Raw genomic sequence first — 22,232 nt, forward strand, 5'->3', positions numbered from 1 at the left:
AATGCATGGTAGAGTCTACTAAAGTTACCAAGGGGTTAAAAAGTAATTGGACATTTACAACTTTGTATAGATTGAACTGTAATTTAATATGTGATGGCATTGGAACTTAATATATCACATCTAATGTGTCTAAATTGAGGTTCCTGAATCAGTGATGGTTGGTTCTCATGTTTATCTGACTCCAGTTGGTTAGATTTCAAATTGTGTAAAGACATGAGGCTTACCAAGTGTCTTTTACATTTGAAAAATAATTAGTGAGAGTCAGAAACACATGATAACCAGCCATCACTGGGGACCTTTTCTTCTCATAACATTCATATCGAATCTAGAAAACTATATATGTTTTCCTTGGAAATAAACTATTACCATGAATTTTGATGTCATATTTGAAGATGACAGCACAAAACATTGTGATGTGACCCCATAATTCAAATATGGACCAATGAAATAATGTCAATGGTCTGAGTGTATTACCCACTAGTGTGTAACCAAAAACGTGTAACAACTCCCTGCAGGTAATCCAACGAGTCTTGAGTGAGGAAACATTTAGTATAGTTATATAACATATCTAATGTATGTAAGATGCATTTGTTTGTTACTTAATAAAAAATATCTCATGTGTGTAAGATACATTAGTTTGTTACTATAATGGGATGTATTACATCTGTTATATTATGAATAACAATTGTATTATTACGCTGCACAGCAGCCCGAGTGTATAGTATGAATAATATGGAACATATTGTGTGTGTCTGTTTGCATAAAAATGGCTAACTTATTCAATGGAATGGAAGGTTGTTGTGTAATTATGCACACATGATTTTAAGATAATTCACATGTGATAACAGGTACACTTATGTCCTGTATAGGGCCTAAAAAGGTTTGAATAAAAGATTTAACAGACTTAAGTGTTATGTTGTTCTTACTGCATGGCTAATGTCCTTTCCAGTCTTGTGTCTTAAGCCTACTGAATTAAGTCTAAAATGCCAGCATTGCTAAGTCTTGTGCAAACATCATTACGTTTTGAGTCTGAATTACTGAGGTCTCATGCCACCATCATAAAGTCTTGTGCCACCATCATAAAGTCTTGTGCCACCATCATAAAGTCTTGTCCTACCATAATAAAGTCTTGTCCCACCATCATAAAGTCTTGTGCCACCATCATAAAGTCTTGTACCACCATCATAAAGTCTTGTCCCACGTCATAAAGTCTTGTACCACCATCATAAAGCCTTGTCCCACTATCATAAAATCTTGTGCCACCATCATAAAGTCTTGTCCCACTATCATAAAATCTTGTCCCACCATCATAAAGTCTTGTGCCGTCATCACAAAGTCCTGTACCACCATCATAAAGTATTGTGCCGTCATCATAAAGTCTACTCCCACCGTCATAAAATCTTGTGTCACCATACATAAAGTCTTATGATCATAAAGTATTGTGCCGTCATCATAAAGTCTACTCCCACCGTCATAAAATCTTGTGTCACCATTCATAAAGTCTTCTGATCATAAAGTATTGTGCCACCATCATAAAGTCTTGTGTTGTCATCATAAAGTACAGTGCCACCATCATTAAGTCGTGTGCCACCATTCATAAAGTCTTGTGCCACCATCATAAAGTCTTGTGCCGTCATAATAAAGTCTTGTGCCGTCATCACAAATTAAAGTCTTGTGCCACCATCATTAAGTCTTGTGCCGTCATCATAAAGTCTTGTGCCACCATCGTAAAGACTTGTGCCGTCATCATAAAGTCTTGTGCCGCCATCATGAAGTCTTGTGCCACCATCACTACATCTGTTATTCCAGCATTGTTCGATCTTTAACCACCATCACTAAATGTTGTGACCTTATCTCTAGGATGTGTACATTCATCACCAAGTCTTGTTCCAATATCAGTAAGTATTTGGCCAACATTTTCGAGTCTTATGCCTATATCATTTGTGGTCATATCACTTGGACCTTTGCTTTCATAGCTAAGTCTGCAGTACAAGGTTTCTTATGCCTACATTGCTTAGTCTTGTGCCAACATCCCCAATTATTGTGCCTATACCAGTAAGTCGTATAACTATTAACAAAATCTTGTACATGAACCACTTTAGATAAATGTAAACTTTAATTTATTTTACAACAAGTATGAAACAAGTTATTTGAATTTCTATTAATCACTCTTGTTGACCCGGATGTTAGCGCGGGGATGAGTTAGTGAGGGGAAACCGTAGTATTTAGAGAAAATCCTTGTGGTCGGGCAGGTGACCCCATACCTTTTCACGTCCGATCGGGGAATCGAACCCGGTCGCCTTGATGAAAGGCAAGTGCGCTATATCCACTGCGCCACCGGACTTACCACTATAAGCTGGCATCATGAACAAAAACAAAATATTAAAAAAATGAAAATGAAATAGAATCGATCGGACCTTGAGCTAGCCTATATGTACGGTTCCTGCAGCTAGAACCACTAAATATTGTTCCTCTATCACAATGATTTTAACATATCAACGGAAATTATCTATAAAAGGGAAACTTGTATTGTTCTTCAATGTAACACTGAACAAGCAGCAATTATATGCACGTACTTTCTCTTTGATCTACGAAATAGCTTACTTGCACTCAATTTTTATCTGAAACACTTCTCAAACCTTCTATATATGTAGGTCTCTCTATATGTAGTAGAATACAAGTATACGGATTTCAAAAGGTTTAAAATTAAGGGTTGATTACCCTGCTTTTCCATCTGGTCTGAGAGCGTATACCTTTTAGTTACCCCATAGGTGATATAGTGATAGGTAATAGTTGTTCCAGCCAAAATGTTATGTTTTTAATCTGGTTGGACTGATGGTGTTTATTAAAACTTGGGAAATTGTTTGACTTATGCTGAAAAACAACCTCAATATGCTTCGTAATATATGTCAAACTTTCAGTAGGAAAATATAGCTGAAAATTCAAGGGAAAACTATTTCTTCTTGCAAAGGCTTGTTTATTTTTTAATCGAGAATTTCATTTCGTATATATCTGAAACGGAAGAAATAGGTAAACGGCACATATAAACCTGCCCGTGAAATAAAAACAAGCGTTCAATATGACATGTTGGGCCGTTTAGCTGTAACTTTGCAACACTGTCCTATATTAACCCCTGTTTTATCACGGGTGCAGATTGCGCCGATACAACATTGGGCGATAAGATAAGTTTAGCATAACATTTCCTCAAATACTATTTTGTGTAGACTGAAATCTTCAGTCTGTAAACGCAAGAGTCTAGTGTCTAATTTCAAAATTTTATAACCGGTGAGTGTTGTATTTTTTTTTACAAAATTCGTTGCTCCGGAGTCTATTGACTACTAACAAGATTGAAGAGCTACCTGTTTAGTAGGTTTGATTTGTATCTACACTACAGTGACAGCTCCACAGGAGACTGGACTTGGGTACAAGCCAGCTGATAACATGCTTCACATTAATTGCTGAAAGTATGGCTGTGTACAGAGATCGCTATTTATTATTTATACTACACCTGGTGTTCACTGCTGTATACGGAGGTAGGTAAACACCTTTTTTTTTGTTTTCATCCATCTATAGTATTATCCGTCCGTATTATTGTCTAAACATTGTATACATACGTTGTTAAATACAAACCTACATCTATGTATCATATGTTCATATATTTGAGCTGAAAATGTCTTGACATCGTGAAGCAAAAGGTTTTTTTGCCTGTCAAATCGGTTGAAAAACAATAATGTTTACCCGTGACCTATGCTACATTGAAATAGAAAAATTGCAGATCTTTTGAATAACATAGCTTATATATTATTTTTTGTTAATGAAATGGACCAATTCGCCAGTTTGTCAAGGTCGTTTATAAAGCCATATTCAAGAACTGTTCTGTAAATAATACTAACATGATACAACATTTGTACTTATAATGCTTTCTCTGCCAGTTTAAAGTAAAAAAAAGGGCCATTTATAAACGTTCACTTTCAAACTGCGGAATCCGGCCAGTGCGGAGCAGATCCTCCTTTGATCGTTGTATTCTGTGTACCAACATATCTCGTGTGTTATGCTGGACCGATTCGTATAAGAATGGCACGTGTTCCGTTTTCGATTGTAAACGACAATATAACGAATTCAAGTTGTCACTGTTGTGGTGTTTTTTTTTAAATAAAGTATTTCGTATCTATTAGTCCATGATAATGACACCATCTACCACTATTAGTCCATGATAAAGACACACCATCTACCACTGTTAGTCCATGATAAAGACACACCATCTACCCCTATTAGTCCATGATAAAGACACGTCATCTACCACTATTAGTCTATGATAAAGACCCCCCTTCTACCACTATTAGTCCATGATAATGACACCATCTACCACTATTAGTCAATGATAAAGACACACCATCTACCAATATTAGTCAATGATAATGACACACCATCTACCGTGGTGTTTTTTTTTAAATAAAGTATTTCGTATCTATTAGTCCATGATAATGACACCATCTACCACTATTAGTCCATGAAAAAGACACGTAATCTACCACTATTAGGCTATGATAAAGACACACCATCTACCCCTATTAGTCCGTGATAATGACACACAATCTACCATTATTAGTCCATGATAAAGACACACCATCTACCACTGTTAGTCCATGATAAAGACACACCATCTACCCCTGTTAGTCAATGAAAAAGAAACACCATCCACCACTATTAGTCTATGATAAAGACACGTAATCTACCACTATTGGTCTATGATAAAGACACACCATCTACCTCTATTAGTCCATGATAAAGACACGTAATCCACCACTATTAGTCTATGATAAAGACACGCCATCTACCAATATTAGTCCATGATAAAGACACACAATCTACCAATATTAGTCTATGATAAAGACACACCATCTTCCACTATTAGTCCATGATAAAGCCACGAAATCTACCACTATTAGTCTATGATAAAGACACGTAATCTACCACTATTGGTCTATGATAAAGACACACCATCTACCCCTATTAGTCCATGATAAAGACACGCAATCTACCCCTATTAGTCTATGATAAAGACACACCATCTACCCCTATTAGTCCGTGAAAATGACACACCATCTACCATTATTAGTCCATGATAATGACACACCATCTACCAATATTAGTCCATGATAAAGACACACCATCTACCATTATTAGTCTATGATAAAGACACGCCATCTACCAATATTAGTCCATGATAAAGACACACAATCTACCCCTATTAGCCCGTGATAATGACACACCATCTACCATTATTAGTCCATGATAAAGACACGTAATCCACCACTATTAGTCTATGATAAAGACACCCCATCTACCACTATTAGTCCATGATAACGACACACCATCTACCACTATAAGTCCATGATGAAGACACACCATCTACCAATATTAGTCCATGATAAAGACACCCCATCTACCCCTATTAGTCTATGATAAAGACACACCAACTACCACTATTAGTCCATGATAAAGACACACAATCTACCAATATTAGTCTATGATAAAGACACACCATCTTCCACTATTAGTCCATGATAAAGACACGCAATCTACCACTATTAGTCAATGATAAAGACACACCATCTACCACTACTAGTCCATGATAAAGACACACCATCTACCCCTATTAGTCCGTGAAAATGACACACCATCTACCATTATTAGTCCATGATAAAGACACACAATCTACCCCTATTAGTCCGTGATAATGACACACCATCTACCATTATTAGTCTATGATAAAGACACACCATCTACCAATATTAGTCCATGATAAAGACACACCATCTACCACTATTAGTCTATGATAAAGACACACCATCTACCATTATTAGTCTATGATAAAGACACACCATCTACCAATATTAGTCCATGATAAAGACACACCATCTACCACTATTAGTCTATGATAAAGACACACCATCTACCACTATTAGTCCATGATAAAGACACACCATCTACCACTATTAGTCCATGATAAAGACACACCATCTACCACTATTAGTCCATGATAAAGACACACCATCTACCACTATTAGTCCATGATAAAGACACACCATCTACCACTATTAGTCCATGATAAAGACACACCATCTACCACTATTAGTCCATGATAAAGACACACCATCTACCACTATTAGTCCATGATAAAGACACACCATCTACCACTATTAGTCCATGATAAAGACATACCATCTACCACTATTAGTCCATGATAAAGACATACCATCTACCACTGTTAGTCCATGATAAAGACACACCATCTACCATTATTAGTCCATGATAATGACACACCATCTACCAGTATTAGTCCATGATAATGACACACCATCTACCAATATTAGTCCATGATAAAGACATACCATCTACCACTATTAGTCCATGATAAAGACACACCATCGACCATTATTAGTCCATGATAATGACACACCATCTACCACTATTAGTCCATGATAAAGACACACCATCTACCACTATTAGTCTATGATAAAGACACACCATCTACCACTGTTAGTCCATGATAAAGACACACCATCTACCATTATTAGTCCGTGATAAAGACACACATAAAGACACACCATCTACCACTATTAGTCCATGATAAAAACACACCATCTACCACTATTAGTCCATGATAATGACACCATCTACCACTATTAGTCCATGATAAAGACCCACCATCGACCATTATTAGTCCATGATAATGACACCCCATCTACCACTATTAGTCCATGATAATGACACACCATCTAGCCCTATTAGTCCATGATAAAGACACACCATCTATCACTATTAGCCCATGATAACGACTTACCATCTACCACTATTAGTCCATAATAAAAACACACCATCTACCACTATTAGTCAATGATAAAGACACACCATCTACCAATATTAGTCCATGATAAAGACATACCATCTACCACTATTAGTCCATGATAAAGACACACCATCGACCATTATTAGTCCATGATAATGACACCCCATCTACCACTATTAGTCCATGATAATGACACCATCTACCACTATTAGTCCATGATAAAGACCCACCATCGACCATTATTAGTCCATGATAATGACACCCCATCTACCACTATTAGTCCATGATAATGACACACCATCTACCAATATTAGTCCATGATAAAGACATACCATCTACCACTATTAGTCCATGATAAAGACACACCATCTACCCCTATTAGTCCGTGATAATGACACACCGTCTATCATTATTAGTCCATGATAAAGACACACCATCTACCACTGTTAGTCCATGATAAAGACACACCATCTACCCCTATTAGTCCGTGATAATGACACACCGTCTATCATTATTAGTCCATGATAAAGACACACCATCTATCACTATTAGTCCATGATAACGACTTACCATCTACCACTATTAGTCCATAATAAAGACACGTAATCTACCACTATTAGTCTATGATAAAGACACGCCATCTACCACTATTAGTCCATGATAATGACAAACCATCTACCATTATTAGTCCATGATAATGACACACCATCTACCACTATTAGTCCATGATAAAGACACGTAATCTACCACTATTAGTCTATGATAAAGACACACCATCTACCACTATTAGTCCATGATAATGACAAACCATCTACCATTATTAGTCCATGATAAAGACACACAATCTACCACTATTAGTCCATGATAACGACATATAATCTACTACTATTAGTCCATGATAATAACACACCATTTACCACTATTAGTCCATGATAAAGACACACCATCTACCACTATTAGTCCATGATAAAAACACACCATCTACCACTATTAGTCCGTGATAAAGACACACCATCTACCACTATTAGTCCATGATAAAAACACACCATCTACCACTATTAGTCCATGATAAAGACACACCATCTACCACTATTAGTCCATGATAAAAACACACCATCTACCACTATTAGTCCGTGATAAAGACACACCATCTACCACTATTAGTCCATGATAAAAACACACCATCTACCACTATTAGTCCATGATAATGACATACCATTTACCACTATTAGTCCGTGATAATGACACACCATCTACCATTATTAGTCCATGATAATGACATACCATCTACCACTATTAGTCCGTGATAATGACACACCATCTACCATTATTAGTCCACGATAATGACATATTATCTACCACTATTAGTCCATGATAATGACATACTATCTACCACTATTAGTCCATGATAAAGACACACCATCTACCACTATTAGTCCACGATAAAGACACACCATCTACCACTATTTGTCCACGATAATGACACACCATCTACCAGTATTATTCCATGATAACGACACACCATCTACCACTATAAGTTCGTTATAAAGACACACCATCTACCAGTATTAGTCAATGAAAAAGACACATCATCTACCACTATTAGTCCATGATAAAGACACACCATCTACCACTATTAGTCCACGATAAAGACACACCATCTACCACTATTAGTCCGTGATAATGACACACCATCTATCATTATTAGTCTATGATAAAGACACACCATCTACCACTGTTAGTCCATGATAAAGACACACCATCTACTATTAATAGTCAATGATAAAGACACACCATCTACCATTATTAGTCCGTGATAAAGACACACCATCTACCACTATTAGTCCATTATAACGACACACCATCTACTATTAATAGTCAATGATAAAGACACACCATCTACCACTATTATTCCATGATAACGACATATAATCTACCACTATTAGTCCATGATAATGACACACCATCTACCACTAATAGTCCATGATAAAGACACACCATCTACCACTATTAGTCTATGATAATGACACACCATCTACCACTATTATTCCATGATAACGACACACCATCTACCACTATTAGTCCATTATAACGACACACCATCTACCATTATTAGTCCCAGATAATGACAAACCATCCAAAGTTATGTTTTACTTTTAGTAAATGTAATAATGTTTCTGGTTTGAAGAAGCAAAAGTTGATTTGAACTCTGACCTCACCTTGTAACTTCAACCTTGAAGTGAGATGTGCGGTAGACCTGAAGGCATGGCTACGCCTATTAATGGCATATATTGTTAATGAAGACCAATTCAGATGTGTTCAACTATGGTTTTTAACATTGTATGGTGATCGTTCTTGTGTGAATGGAATTTCATCGACTATAATATTCTGTTTTCGTGAATAACCATAGAAATTATCATCGCCTGGTTACATAGTTTATTATAACATATTTTCAGACCAAGGTACCAGTAATGGCCGTCATGAAATACATGGGTGTTACGCCAAGTTGTTCTTTCCGACCTGTACTGATGGTACAAAAATGGCTATCTTCGATCTGAAATATGGCGTGAAAACTCCATCAGACGTTTGTCCAAGCCAGACCACGACCACTGTGGATCAGCATGTGTCGTGTTGTTCCTACAAACCAGGCGACTGTTTGGTCCCAATGATGGAATACACTGACATACACAGATATTATGCTGCCTTTTCCGCCCAAACAGTACCACTTTATCAACCGCAGTTAGGGTGGCGACGGATCGTGGCCAACGACAACTGTACAGTCGAAAGAACGTTCTCTAATTTTGTATCTATGGATTACCGGTGTATTGCAGGTAGGTGATAATACTACCGTACGTGAGGCGTTATCTTCATCAAAATCTTCAACTTGTAACTTTAATCAACACCTAATAGTTATCATTTAAGGGTGTATGATACATGCACCATACTGTTACATGTACCTCCAAAAGAGTTTCGCTACAAAACCTATCATTCACGCTTAGATTCAACTGGTCACTTATCGGAAATGTGCGCATTTATGATATTAGCCTGTATCGAAGAAACTAAGATCGGCGTATATGATGTATACAAGAAAATTCTACGTGAGTGGATGTGTCGCCTGCTCAGCGCTTTAAGTGTTTTGGCTTGAGTTATCGCGTAAACAGATATGCAAAAACGCGGAAAGTTAAAACTCGACAGAAAACCCCGTAATATATGTTGAACAATATTGCTTCTAGCATTACCGTACAAAATTTGAAAGGAATTGATTTAAAAAAATCAAAAAAATCTTGCATTTACTACACAATGCCCTTATTTGGCAATAAAAGGGGTATAACTCCACCAAAAATGCAAAACTTCTGAAATGCGAACTTATTTGAGTTATATTGGTATGTAATATGTGTTCCAAGTTTGAGTTTAATCAATTCAAGGGAACTCAAGTTATCGCACGGAAACCTTGTTTCGGACGACGCAACCGGCGACGTTGACAAAGTAATACCTATATGTCGCCTCGCGACACAAAAAGTAATGTAACGAGCTCGTTAGCATCAACACCTTCATTTTCTTGGCTAAGATTTTGTAAACATTATTGTACTAGTAATCCCATTTTATAGCATTTTCTGATATCACAATTTTGTATCCACGAAACAACTACTGTAAAACATACTCATTTTAGCGCATTTTAACAAAATGAATTGGCACAACCACAAAATATTCAGTAAATAACAGTAAACTTGAAGTTCAGTTGGCATGTTTATTATTTGGCGCAATTTACAAAGCGCGAACAGCGCCAAAATAACACTACCATTAAAAGTCGTACGTTTACAGTATTTGAGGATGACACCGAGTTTAAAGTGGTACAAGCTTAAGGCCGCGATCCATACACACGAAGTGTACGTCCAGATAGACGAAGTTCTGCTGTTTATTAATTGTTTGATCGTCACACAAAAAAAACACGTCAATCTTCATTGTCTTGTACTAGTTTTATCGTATGCCACTAAACTAGTATTTTATATTGGTTTATTTCCTGCCACAGATGCTGCCACAATCGACATGACAACTGTTAACACACTGTCTGGTCAATTCATCTCCGCAATGTACCCATTAATTGGAGGTGAGGATGCACGTGAGGACAATTTGTGTACGGTCACGAGTGGTCAGCCGGGACTGGTCATCTATGCGTTGGACATACGCCTTGAATGCTATATTGGATACGAAAACGGCACATGCATAGGCAACCATTCGTTAACCTTCATGGATGGAAAACATAATAAAACGTTTGTCAGTAAGGAGGACACCGTTCTAGGGCAGTATCAAGTGATCTTCAGCACAATTGAGTCCAGTATGATGTTCATATTTCAGCGCGATAACGGGTCTCGTCCGCAAATGGTTTGGTTCGGGGTTCGAGGTAAGTCAGTCATTCTGAACGTGTCCGTCGATGCCATCTGTGGAACAAAATAAAACCAGGATCCATGTCCAACTACATTGTTTTTTCCTATAAACTGTAACCCCCTTAACTTCCGTTTGAAAACACCTCTGTTATCCAGGTATAGCTCATCCTCGATATCCAGGGGTTACGCTTACTTACGCTCTCTGCACCCCTTGTCATAGCAAAATTGAAGGCACAAAGATAGCTGTTTGATTGGTCCAAGGTAAAAAAAACCCTGACCTATCGCTAAGCTGATACCTTTCCTTTGAAGATTACAAAGGGGCGACACCCGACTTCAAAGTCAATCAATTTTTACCGTTACGCGACCGCGAGATTCTTTTGATGTACATCAAAGGATCGAACTAGTCTTCTTGTCTCATCAACAAGGTACTGCGCCGTCAATTTAGCTACGACATACTACATGGGTGTAGAGAGCGTAAGTGAGCGTAACCCCTGGATATCGAGGATTGGTATAGCTCAATCTGTTAGAGCGATAGCCCTGTGTTCGAATCCCGGTCTAGCCCCGCTGATTTTGTTTCCTTCAGAATACCATTGTTGATCATATATTGTTCGTTTTATTTATATTATTTCTCATAAATATCCTGCAAGGTATGATTTTCTTTTCATAAATGATTCATCAAGGCTAAAGTAATGCCGAAAATTAAAGACTTTAAACAGTTTTTGGGTAGGATACGGGGATATTTTAAAGGTCCACAAAACTTTACATTTTGATTCGTGATATACTTTTCCCTTTTATGTTCATACATGTCTGATATTCCACTAGCACTTCCAGCATAATATGACTCACTGCAAACGAAATATATGAACAGGTAAGGAAAATACCACGACAGTAACCGTTAGCTGCAACGAGCTTGAAGTGACCGCACCTGGGGTATCGACCCGTCAGTCTACCAGGAGACCGTCACCAGCTGGCAACAACACGCAAACAGCAAACAACGGTAACATGTCTCTTATTGGGCCATTCATCATTGTGAATTACGTACGGATTAGATTTTGGCTAGATTTAACTCACAAAATGAAAATTACAACAGCATTCATACAAGACAACCTGATTTTCTTTTAGTGATCTTGATAAAATTAGTATATGAAGAAATTCAACCCCTTAAATGCAAATTACATTGGACCTACATGTATTTTGATAACTGTCAATATTGGCGATTTTATATTTTAATGGAAAGTTACACTTCATCGTGAACGAAAATATAAACAGGGTTTATATAAACAATGAACTGCTTTCAGTTGCCGTTCATAGGCATTATGAATACCAACTGGACGAAGGCAAATTCAGTGAAGCGCTGGCTCTTTACATTTGATTTGCCTTTCATATCGCCTATGAATGCCAACTGAAAGCAGTTGAATATTTAAATTTACCATTTTTGAAATATGTTTATCCCATAGAAAGTTCAAATAATGTATGTGTTGTATGATTAAACATACATCTGTCAAGGCAGAGTCAGGTATTCTACGTAACAATTTTGACGTCATGATGATTATGATGTTAACAATCGATCAATGACATGCAGAGCCTACATGAATGCCATCTGAATGTGGTAAGATTACACGGTGGCAAAAAGCTTATAACATACCTTGTCTCTAGGATCTCGAAAACAACTTTTACTGACGACATAGTGATGATATATCTGGTAACCACCTCTCAATTGCGTGTGGTGTAATCACCTTTCACAGTCAGCATGCTAACGTTATGTGTGGTAATCATCTCTCACTGACGCCATGCTAACGTTATGTGTGGTAATCATCTCTCACTGACGCCATGCTAACGTTATGTGTGGTAATCATCTCTCACTGACGCCATGCTAACGTTATGTGTGGTAATCATCTCTCACTGACGCCATGCTAACGTTATGTGTGGTAATCATCTCTCACTGACGCCATGCTAACGTTATGTGTGGTAATCATCTCTCACTGACGCCATGCTAACGTTATGTGTGGTAATCATCTCTCACTGACGCCATGCTAACGTTATGTGTGGTAATCATCTCTCACTGACGCCATGCTAAAACGTTATGTGTGGTAATCATCTCTCACTGACGCCATGCTAACGTTATGTGTGGTAATCATCTCTCACTGACGCCATGCTAACGTTATGTGTGGTAATCATCTCTCACTGACGCCATGCTAACGTTATGTGTGGTAATCATCTCTCACTGACGCCATGCTAACGTTATGTGTGGTAATCATCTCTCACTGACGCCATGCTAACGTTATGTGTGGTAATCATCTCTCACTGACGCCATGCTAACGTTATGTGTGGTAATCATCTCTCACTGACGCCATGCTAACGTTATGTGTGGTAATCATCTCTCACTGACGCCATGCTAACGTTATGTGTGGTAATCATCTCTCACTGACGCCATGCTAACGTTATGTGTGGTAATCATCTCTCACTGACGCCATGCTAACGTTATGTGTGGTAATCATCTCTCACTGACGCCATGCTAACGTTATGTGTGGTAATCATCTCTCACTGACGCCATGCTAACGTTATGTGTGGTAATCATATCTCACTGACGCCATGCTAGCGTTATGTGTGATAATCATCTCTCAATGACGTCATACTAGCGTTACGTATGGTGATCACCTCTCACTGACGGCATACAGGCGTTACGTATGGTGATCATCTCTCACTGACGGCATACTGGCGTTACGTATGGTGATCATCTCTCACTGACGGCATACTGGCGTTACGTATGGTGATCATCTCTCACTGACGGCATACAGGCGTTACGTATGGTGATTATCTCTCACTGACGGCGTTATAGGTGATGTATACTGTTTGTCGCCTTCAACAGTTTTTACAATGAAGATTTTTTCTTGCAATATCTTTTTCTTTTCCAGAAACTGATCACATCATGGCTATAGTTGTAGGAGTATCCAGTGGGTCTGTCTTTGTTTTCTTTGTCATTGTTGTCTTTGTCTGCAGATGGCGCAGAAACAGGTAGCTTATATATCATACTTTCTTATTGACAGCATTAAATGACTAAGCTTCATTTAATTGTGTTGTATATTTTATCATGAACATAAGTATATTGGATTCACCATCCAGACATTTCCTGAAAAAAACCTAATTCTTTTTATATATATATGAAAGGTTTCTAAAATAACAGCAATCTCTAGTTCTGACCTTGCTAGGATTAGAATGAACTATAGTGAAAAGATGTTTTAAAATATTGTGTATGATAATTTATGAGCACTTTGTGCAGAACTACACATTTTAATGTCTAACCAGATTTACTTCCAGTTCAACTCTGTAGTCTACTGTAATAGTCGAGGGATAACTAGTTTGTCACACTCTCTTATAACCGTAACCTATCTATATACACATTATAATGTCTAACCAGATTTACTTCCAGTTCAACTTTGTAGTCTACTGTAATAGTCTAGGGATAACTAGTTAGTAAGGAATGTCTTATAACCGTAACCTATCTACATGTATATGCACATTATAAAACAAGTTTGGTAGTACTGTATAGCTGTGACTGGTTCTTATTTCCCACAGGTCTGACAAGCTGAAGGCAGATGCTTTAAATGACTATAGGAGGAGAATTAAGCACCAGAACAATGAAATGCAGCCGAGACAGGTACCAGGTGGTCATCAGGCCAAACCCAAACAACAACAGCAGGGGAGAGTGAAAACCGAACAAAAAGAAAGTAACCAAGGGGCGACTGATCACCAGAGGAGTAGAAAGTTAAACCTGAATTCTCCAAAAGGTTTGGAACTGAGCATGAATGACCCCGTCTACCATGACATCACAATTCCAAGTCGAGCACCACGACCAGAAACAGCAGACAATAATAAACACAAGCGTCATCAGTAGAGCAATCGTGGCATTATTTTAATCACAACAAAGTGATATCAAACTTATGACACTAGTGATAAAGTTTAGGACGTCATAGAGACATCATCTTTGGACAATACATTGATACCTACAACATAACAGTGCCTATCATTAGGGTGCTACAGTTGCATCATCTCTAAGATGCCAAAGACATCAACTTCTAGTTATCGACAATATCCTGATGTTAGGTTGACACTGTACACTGTGACATCATCTTTGAAGTCACAGTGGCATCTTTAAGACACCAAAGCAACATAATATCACCACATTGACATAATATCACTAAACTGACATCATCTTTGGGACACCAAAGTAGCATTAACAGTGACATCACTTTTTGTGTCTTTGGGTGATATTTTTCTTCAGCTTTGTATTCAACATTCCTCTTTATCCTTTATCTATCCTGCAATAAGCCCAGGGGGGCATACATAATCTCTGACTGAAAGTAGGGGGGGCTTATTACAGGACAATGGAAAAGCTTTTGTTGGCATTTCTTCCAAACAGCAATATATATTGGTGGGCTTATTTCCAGATAAATACGGTAGTACTGGAGTATGCTTCCTGAACAGGTAGCTAGTCATTGCTGTAAGTTGAGGACAACTTAGTGTCAGCTAAGAGAATGATAATTAAATGTTTTATCTGAACATGTTGTGACATGAGAGAAATAATAAAAATAATATTAAAGTTCCTTTTTCATTTACTTTTACTTGACAACGGAAAACATTACATTTTATTGTTACATCTTCAAAAATTGTGTACACAATAAAAAACAAAGATATCAAAATATCATCAAATAGTTTCATTTAGTTATCCAGTAATCATGATTTTATAATTTTAATAGGCAGTAAGGACCACCTTCAGAATTTTCCTTTTCACACTCACAGACCGTATTAGTGTTTAATACTCTGATTTACACAGAGTTAAGCATTGAAGATAACATAAATGATGTATAAAATTCTTAAACATGAAGTATTGACTTATTTTTTGTGGAAATATTCTTGCACCTTCTCAAATAATGATATATTCTTAAGTGAAAAATAACGTATAACATGTAGATTACCAAGCAAAGTCTCGGTGACTTCTGAATACAATGCAACAAACAGTTTTAGTCTGCTTGACAAACACAATGCAGTCAAGAAAATGAAATCCACACAAGTCAATTGTTGGTTCACATTATTTCTCAGAAATATACAATGACAAAGTTTTATGAACAAGATGATGTGATTTGCTGCTAGGTGATGATGGCGTGGGTCCTGGTAGCTGTGCTGGCTGCTAGTTCCTACACGTTGTCCTGTCTCCAATCGCAAGACATGTCTTTAGGAACAGGATTCTCTCGACTTTACCATATAAAATCTTGTATCCCTCTTCACACTTCCATTCACAGATTCACTCTCCAGCCTTCTTAGTGTCCAGTTCTCATTAAATGTGTGAGTCATGATAAATATATCACTGCACTTGTTGTATCAATGTGATGTTGTCTCCCTTTAGAAGAATTCGTCCTGAAAATAGAAAACAATTCATTAGTAAACACTACATCTTGTTACTTTATATTGCAGTATATTACTTTATATACAGTTAAGTACAGACCAAAAACTGACATCAATTAATTAAAAGGATATTTCTGACCAATTGATCATATTAAAACTTGATCTAAACAAATTTGTGGAATTAATGTTTCCATACCAATGTGCTTGTATCTGAAGTAAATGTCTGGCTATGTACATGTAGATAGACCACAACAAATAATCAGAATGGGGAAGTGCTAGAAACTCCATTAAGTACAAAATGATCCCACCTATCTTCAACACTTCTCTGGATATTGACTTGCAACGATATTTCAAAGGTGAAAATATGCATATATGCACAGAAACACCAAAGTGGTAGATCAGGAGGTACGAATGGCCTCAGACCATACACTAACTGCTGGGGTGGATCAGGAGGTACGAATGGCCTCAGACCATACACTAACTGCTGGGTACTTGCATTCCTGAATACAAATGCATTAACAATTTGGCAAAATTCCATAGATACTTTCCTGACAATTTCTTTCTGATATAATAAATAGGGAAGATTTTGTCTGGAAATGGGACAACGCATCTAAAGAACTTTAGAGATGACTGTTCTCTGATTAAGTTCATCTTTCAACTTATTGCCAAATAAAATAGAAGCAAATGCTAAGTTTAAGCTCATGTTTCTAAACATTTAGCAATATGAGTGCTCAGATGGAAGAATGAACTGCAAAATTAATAATACCCCGGTAGTATTTTTTTAATCACTTCTTTTCTCTATCAAATGCAAATCAGTAAAATTGGAAAAGAAGGTTATTTTTAGGATTCAAGTGTTTGTTTCTCTATGCATTGATAAAAATGTTTTCAATTACTATCTTCAAAAGTTTTATGGACATGCTACAACCATCACAAGGATATCAAATCCTTACCCAGTGTTTTTCTTGACTTTGTTTTCATGTGAACTTCTTCAGCTTCATCCAACACTAGATTCATGTATTCGTCAAATCCCTGTTACAAAATAGAATTCAGAATTGAACCTGCATACTTTTTGAATTCTGAAATCACAGTACAAAATCATATATATCTGTGTACTTACCAACCTCTGAAATTTTGCATGAAGAGATTGCAAAATCTGAAACTGTTTAAAAGTATTAACAATGACCCCTATCGGAATATATATGACACAAGCCAAAGTGTAACCTCGTCTATACAAAAGAATTACATGTACTGAATTTGAGTAAAACGCAAGACATGGCAAACTCCAAAATATTGAGACTGGGCAAATATGCTTTCTCCAAATAATGTCTTATTTAATAACAAATTAACCATTTTAGCTATAGGTTCACTTGAAAAATTTGATGAAATATTGAAATATTGAACAAAAGTGTCAGTATTAAATCCACAAGAACTGAACTATCAGGAAATAAAAGTAGGATAACTGAATTGACAATGAAAATGTTTCAATATTTCAATATTTCGTCAATTTTTTCAATATGGCCACTATATAAATAAAGACAAAGACGTTATGACGAGTGGTGCAGACAAAGAAATTTGTCAAATTTTCAGGTCGATCTGTCCTTTTATCGAAACAGGAACATGAAAATTTACATATCACAACATAAAACAGAGAAAAACAAACAATGAGACCTATATATATATAAATATATATTGTTTCACGATTACAACAACCAGAAATTAATAGAAAATAAGAGTTTGAAGTCACATTTTTATATTGATATGAATAATTTGTGGGCATTTGGCGAGTCATTATTTTGCCAAAATGTTTTACTTGAATACTTACAACAATGCATCCCTCTATCCTAAGGTTTGTCTGTTCATATAGCCAAACTTGAATCCGTGACCTCTGCAATGTTAAAAGAAAGTGAACTGAATGACCAGTCTCCTACATAAATACTTATATCACTGTAAATATAATGAAAACATATGCATCCAGTTAGAAAAATAACAGCAAGGAGGTGTACAGAAAAAGAGATCTTTTATGGCAGGGAGTCTTACCAATTCTCTACTCACCAATTCTCTACAGTATACATTATTTTCCTGTTAAATGAATGTAATTCACTCTATTTGAATACAGTTTACTTCCTCCTATACATACTAAGACAATTATCAATTGTATAGGTCAGAGGCCTTTCAGAGAGAACATTTTGAATTTACTCCCAGTAATATAATGAAGCAGAAAATTATTATGATGCCGTAACAAAATTATTCATTCTACACATGTGATTTGTATGTATAAGCAAAGAGCTCTCTGCTTCATTATTAAAAGATTTGGGGATTCAAATGATTTAGAAAGAACAAAAATCATTATTCATGTATTTATTTTTATAACTTACACCGACCTACATGTATGGCAATCTGTCAGTTAAACATCAGTATCTTTTGTTTGGACAAACACTACCTATCTAAAATCTGGCTACTACAAGTTAGGATAACCTGTGTCAGATATGAATGATGTACTCATAATCAGATATCACCATGGACAAAACATGTAGAAATGTGTACTTTACATATTGCAGTTTGTACCATTAATTTTCATACACCATTACACTTCATACTTACATTCTGTAAATATCTGAAAATCAAGTTCTGTTCAGGAGTTAGGGAAATTTTAAGAAATTGTTCATGGATTTTAGAAAATATTCAATTTTTTATATGTTAATATTTGAATTAGCAAAGCGCAATGTGCATACAGCATTGTTTAAATCAGGCTATTTTTAATAACAATAACAGGTCTATTCCTGTCTAAAGTTATGGCCACATATAATAATGAATAATATAATAAATAATCTTTCTTTAACGTCCTGTACATTAACAACAATCATTAGCTCTGTAGAGCTTTTATAACGCCGCCGCTAAGGGAACAAATGTTGTTTTCGTGATGGAGGAAAACTCATGGGGGGAAAACCACTGTGCCATCGGAGGGATAACAACTAATCCTATCAGACATCACTCTTTTATACGCCACTGAGTGGGATCTAACCGAAATTCTTGGGAGAGTGAGTGGTCTGAAGCTCATATTTCTTGATTGCACAGTAGTAATAACTGGTTGCGTTAGCGATCACCGAGACACCCCCTCTTAGGCAAGCGAAAATACTGGGAGATTTGGCCTGCAAATGGAAGTTAGAAAAGGATTTCCTTGATATTGTTGTGAATCGTATAAGAAATTTTTAAACCAAAATAAGGATGAGTACACTTTTTTTGGAGAATTTCTTCAATACACACTTTTTCAAAATTTCAAACAGCTCTCAAGAATTCAGTTTTTTAGGTAAATATATTGGTGTTCTGTTATCAATGTCTGAGAGTTTGGTCCATAGGGATTGGCCCAACCACCAGCCCTTTGGCAGGTAACATTTTAAGATAATACTGTATATCTTTGATTGTTAAAATTCCAATATATTGTTAATCTCTTCATATTTTATATCATTCAATTACCAGCATTATTTTAATGATTATAGCACATGTAACATTTTATATCAATTTTTTTTTTATGAAAGAAGTGTCTTAGAGTCTTATCAAATTATCAATATATACTATATTTTTATGAATTAAATTGATTGATTTAGATCTAAGGGACCCCATTGGAATTAAGCCACAATGTGGCTTTATGGGTCATCCCAGGTAAAGGCCTAAATTAATCTAATCGAATTTTAACACCTGACTGATTACTAGTTTATGGCATAAATAACTTATAAATAAGATCTCATTCTGTGATAGTATATATGTTTATGTCCAATCTGTAAAATGTGATATACGTGTATTATTTGCTTTTTACCTGAATAAATATTATTATTATTAAACAGATGGTAATACTTGAAAAAATACTAATTAAAATAATCACATCCTTCCAAAAAAATTGTTGGGCAAGGCTACATTTGGTAATTATAAAGCACAAGACTTGTATTTTTCTTCACATTCTATAGCTTATGGCAAGATATTGATAACTAACCGGATACTATATAAATACAGCTAATCGGATATATGGATTTAATTAAAACGTTGGATCAAAAGAGTAGGTGAACCGGGATATTTCACACTCCGGCACCGGAGTCTTTCCCGTAAACGGAAGAAGGAGAACATCGTGTAATGCCATTAATGTGTTAAATATGATCACATCGCGCGATCTTCTCAAAAATAATTCCCAAAAGCTATTGGAACTGCAATATTTATAATGTCAATGTGGCAAAACTGTGGAAACACAATTTGCAAATAAACGTACAAACGAACACACATTCTAACTCTCAGGGGACAGCTCTAGTTAATTTTAAAAGAACGTAAACGCAGCGGTGATTTTGGAAAGGGGGGGGGGTTGTTGCAGTAGGAACACGTGAGTTCAACCACCAGCAATGATCATACATAAATGCGTGTCAACAATGCAAAATTCAAAAGGATACGATGGGCTGCACCATCACTTTCTGTACTTTAGGTCCACCTTTGTAAGCCATGGCTAATGTTGTGTGTTAAACAAATATAAAACAATACAAAACGTTGAAGAAGCGATGCCGGGAAAATGGCGGAAGCTTTGTTGTTCTCGCGAGATAGTAAATATAAACAACGGTCCGGTGGAAGATAAGAATTTTCCGGATGTTAAATAACCATTTAATAAATACAATATAAAGTTTTTTACGAACCTTATACCAAAACGTCAATTTTTAGAACAGATGATCATGTCAGTGTTGTTACAAAAAAAACCCTACACTAACAATTCTAGTTAGATCTATATTGATTTCCCGCGAGACGAACGCACAGATAGAATAAGGAAAAGGAAAAATTGTTCTTTCAAAAAAAGGAAATTTTTAATGCATTTGAGAACAGATTCGATATACTCTGGATTGGCCAGGAAATTATTTATAATTACAGAACTAAGATAACAAATGATATTTTTTGTAGTCCAGGTGAGCATCTCAGTAGTGGTCGGCGTTGAACATTTTCGATTAAATCAATATGCTTGCATTTATATGGATACCAGACTGCACTTGCATCAATTCAATTCAAGTTTATTTGGTAAAAAGGTACAACAACATAACAATTTCATACAGTACCCAATATATGTTTTGGCACAAATAATTTATATTTCTGATTACATTATAAAACATATTAATGTAAAATTATATTAGTCTCTAAAAAAAGTATTCACAATTTTATAAATTACAAGGTAGCTAGGTAACGGTTATTCGTATGTTGCCCTTAAAACACAGGATTACCCAGAAAGCCCTGAAGCTTATTTTCCACTTGGGTCTATTCCGTCTTTGCGTATTGCAGAGTTATCTTCTCTTGGGAGCAGGTATTGATTGTTACGTCACTTGTTTGTGAGAATAACGTCATCAATTTTTGAGAAAACAACGTAATTTTCTCACACAGACCAATGACGTAACAATCAATACCTGCTCCAAAGAGAAGATAACTCTGCAATACGCAAAGACGGAATTAAAAGACACATAAACACTACTTAAGTAAAAATTATAATAGTTTATATATTTTGAAGATAACTTAATTTTATGTTGAAACTGATGTTAATATATTAGGTTGTAACCTAAAACACATTGCATTGA

The 22,232-nt window shown here is 36.2% G+C and overlaps 2 protein-coding genes across 2 annotated transcripts; one reads left to right on the forward strand and one right to left on the reverse strand.

Moving 5' to 3' along the window:
- The first annotated feature begins 3,217 nt into the window (after nt 1-3,217).
- Nucleotides 3,218-16,281, forward strand: LOC110450727. Its single transcript, XM_021498398.1, has 6 exons — nt 3,218-3,533; nt 9,310-9,684; nt 10,884-11,255; nt 12,107-12,235; nt 14,154-14,253; nt 14,815-16,281. The coding sequence occupies exons 1-6, from the start codon at nt 3,467-3,469 to the stop codon at nt 15,131-15,133; spliced, it is 1,362 nt and encodes a 453-aa protein (XP_021354073.1). The 5' UTR covers nt 3,218-3,466; the 3' UTR covers nt 15,134-16,281.
- LOC110450728 (small nuclear ribonucleoprotein E) lies at nt 15,939-21,240 on the reverse strand. Its single transcript, XM_021498399.1, has 5 exons — nt 21,075-21,240; nt 19,243-19,269; nt 18,464-18,526; nt 17,592-17,670; nt 15,939-16,653 (listed from the first exon to the last, which is right to left on the reverse strand). Exons 1-5 carry the CDS (start codon nt 21,123-21,125, stop codon nt 16,601-16,603), a joined length of 273 nt encoding a protein of 90 aa, XP_021354074.1. The 5' UTR covers nt 21,126-21,240; the 3' UTR covers nt 15,939-16,600.
- Nucleotides 21,241-22,232: the final 992 nt, after the last annotated feature.

Source organism: Mizuhopecten yessoensis, unplaced genomic scaffold (assembly GCF_002113885.1).
Source record: "Mizuhopecten yessoensis strain PY_sf001 unplaced genomic scaffold, ASM211388v2 scaffold5459, whole genome shotgun sequence".
Classification (NCBI taxonomy): Eukaryota; Metazoa; Mollusca; class Bivalvia; order Pectinida; family Pectinidae; genus Mizuhopecten; species Mizuhopecten yessoensis.